Source organism: Malania oleifera, unplaced genomic scaffold (assembly GCF_029873635.1).
Source record: "Malania oleifera isolate guangnan ecotype guangnan unplaced genomic scaffold, ASM2987363v1 ctg839, whole genome shotgun sequence".
NCBI classification, from domain to species: domain Eukaryota; kingdom Viridiplantae; phylum Streptophyta; class Magnoliopsida; order Santalales; family Ximeniaceae; genus Malania; species Malania oleifera.
In genome coordinates this window covers 1-3,062 of record NW_026652161.1, presented here as the reverse complement: position 1 = coordinate 3,062, position 3,062 = coordinate 1, and the positions used below count along the sequence as shown (strand labels likewise).

General features: G+C 35.2%; 1 protein-coding gene across 1 annotated transcript; it reads right to left on the bottom strand.

The window, feature by feature from the left end:
• Positions 1-2,386: 2,386 nt before the first annotated feature.
• Positions 2,387-2,878, bottom strand: LOC131147236 (uncharacterized mitochondrial protein AtMg00810-like; the record flags this gene model as incomplete). The annotated part of the gene is made up of 2 exons (XM_058096998.1): positions 2,387-2,680; positions 2,786-2,878. Coding segments are annotated over 2 exons (387 nt in total), but the record flags the coding sequence as incomplete, so codon positions are not given.
• Between the last annotated feature and the right edge of the window lie 184 nt (positions 2,879-3,062).

Genomic DNA, 3,062 nt, shown 5'->3' with positions numbered 1-3,062 from the left:
CAGCTTTGGCAGTGGAGAAATAATATATATTTTTGAAGAGGAATTACAGATTTGTTGAAGAAACGAGTTTTCTCAGATCACTATGGTAGCTGAAGGAAAGGGCGGACTAGATACTCCTTAGCTAATAGCTTTGAAGTTTTGAAGCACCCATCCCTGGGTTGGCTTAAACTTAAATAGGAAGTTTGATCAGACAGGCTGATGAGGAATGACAGTGGTTATAATTATACCCACAAAGTAGTTTGTTCAGCAGTTCAGGCTGCATTTTGGGTATGGGGGGCAAAATGGGTTCACAGGCCGGGTCCGGTCAGGTCACAAATGGGCCGGGTCATAAATGGGTCGTGTCGTAATGAGGTCGAGGTTAAACGGATCACAACCATGTAAACCCACACCGGTCCGTTTTAATAAACGGGTTACTCATTTAAAGATATGATTTGTTTATTTAAAATTGTTTGAAACATGACATAATTTTTTTTAAGGCACTCTGTCAAGTCAAATCAAGTTAACAATTAACAAATAAATAACAATCCATCCCCTCCCCAGTAACCCAGTAGGCCAGAAATCCAAGTACGGGCAGAGCTGTGGCCTTGCCGTATCCTGTATGTACAGAGGGTTCGTGGCAGTGAGCTTGGAGGGAGAGGGGAAATGCAGCAAGCCGACGGTGCAGGTGAGCGTGTGGCATGTGAACTGCACGGAGGTAATCTATTTTTTTTCTTTATTTAAACATTATTCCAGAGTCTTTATGAACCTATACGCATATTTACTGTCATGTCCTGCCTTCTATTTCCCCGGCCTTCTTCATTTTGGCTTCTCCTTTGCTTCTTAAAGACTGCAAATTGGGTTTGGATTTCTTTCTTAGCATTTTTCATCAAGTTGGTGTAATCTTGGTCTTACCCATCAGCCATTAAATCATTTGATACATAGGCTCTGTTCTGGGATTTATATTGTTCTTTGCAAGCACTTTGAACCCCTCTGCATTAATCTCGTATCCTTCTGCACTACAATTTATTCATTCATATTTTCTGCATTATTAGTATTTTTTTAATTGGTGAAATTCAACTTCTCACAGCATTATTTTGCAAACCAGTTCGTATTGCATCATCATCATTTTCGCTTGCTGCTATGCAGGGAACTGTGCCTATTGCATCATTCCTATTCTGAACTTAGAAATGTACATCATCACCATTTTCATCTTCGCTGTCATCGTCTGTACCGTCCAAGGTCAAGGTCAAGCTCAAGCTCAAGCTCCTGATAGAAAGAGCGAAGTTTGTGCTTTTAACCTGTCAGCTTGAGCCCGTTGAGCTCGATTTTAGGTGCCACTACAATTGTTCAATTTGTGTGCGCCTTTTTTTGGGCAGTTTTATTTGTGTAAATGAGTTCCATTTTAAAATTGTGTATGATGCAACTTTGTAATGAGAGTTGATGGGAGTGGACGAAATTCATCCAAAATTTTTTGGCTTGGTAAGAAATAGAAATTTAAAAGGTATTGAATTTTGATTACTCAAGTTCAACCAAAACATATATGAGAGGAATGAAAGTTTAGGTGAAAATTTTGAAAAGGATTGATAGGTTTGCAAGCCTATTTATGCTCCAATAATTCCTATATATATATATATATATATATATATATATATATATGTAGGTATGTATGCAGCTTGCCAAAAAAAAATTTTAAATGAAAAAAATAGGGCTGAAATCATAAAATTGCTACCTTCTCAAATATTATAAAAGTCCAATCACCTCTACATAGGAAACAAATATCACAAGAATATTTTTGAAGTTCTAAAATTTTTTGAGTAAATGGGAAAAATAATATTCTGTAAAGAAAAAGAAAAAAAAAAATTTGGAGACAAAAGGAGAACCATTTGAAGTTTGTCCCTTAGTTGTTTAGTAAATTGGGGATGACAGAAAAGGTTGTCCCTAAACCTAAAATTGTAACATACAAAAACAAACGACTTCTCCTTAATTGAAAGGGCAAATTTTAATTGTGCAGGTTTTATTTCCCCCTTTTCCCTCGAGCATTCGAACAAGTTTCATGCTAAAATTTTAAATTGAGTATTCCTTCCTCTTCCTTTTAAAATTAAATTCTATACTTTATATTTCTTCAATCCTTTTGTTTGAGTGAAAAATGAAAACTAATGACTTCACCATATAGCCAAATAAAGTCGGTGAAGTAATTCTCGTGATTACCTCTCTGGCAATTTTCTCTCATTGATTTTAATGAGTATAGGAAACTTGTATTTTTTTTTTTAATTTTAATTTTATTCTCAGTGTCCACACTTAATTGATTTTGTCACAAAGAGAAAAAGGAGGAAATTTAGTCCAAATACACTTACCAGTTGCTAATAAAACTTATATTGTGTGATTCATAAAGAAGGAAATTAGAAAACTAAAGGACATATTTAAAATCAACAAGCTTACATCCTAAAAGACCTAAATCTTGCAAAATGTCTAAGGCATATTTCCGCTGGCAAAGAGAAATACCCTTTAAAGAACTAGCTACCTCCAAACCCAAGAAATAGCGTAAGGAACCAAGATCCTTAATCTTAAACTTCTCATCAAGAAATGATTTAAAGGCAGAGATGCAAGACATATTGGAACTAGCAACTATAATATCATCAACATATATGAGAAGAGCTGTAAAATCAATATCAGTAATAATGGTAAATAGGCAGAAATCAGCCTTCGATTGAATGAAACCATAAGATAAAAGGGCTAATGACAACTTGGAAAACCATTGACGTGAAGCTTGTTTTAAACCATACAAACTTTTATTTAATCTACAAACCATATTCGCCCCCTGAACTGCAAAACCAGGAGGAAGCTGCATATATACTTCCTCAGACAATTCACCATGATGAATGGCATTATTTACATCAAGCTAATGAAGAAAAAGATTCCGAGAGGCAGCAACTGCAAGTAAACACCGAACACTAACAAGCTTAGCAACTAAGGAAAAAGTTTCAATGTAATCTAGACCTTTACATTGAGTGTATCCTTTAGCTACTAAACGGGCTTTATAACGTTCAATGGAACCATCTGAATGATATTTAATTCAATATACC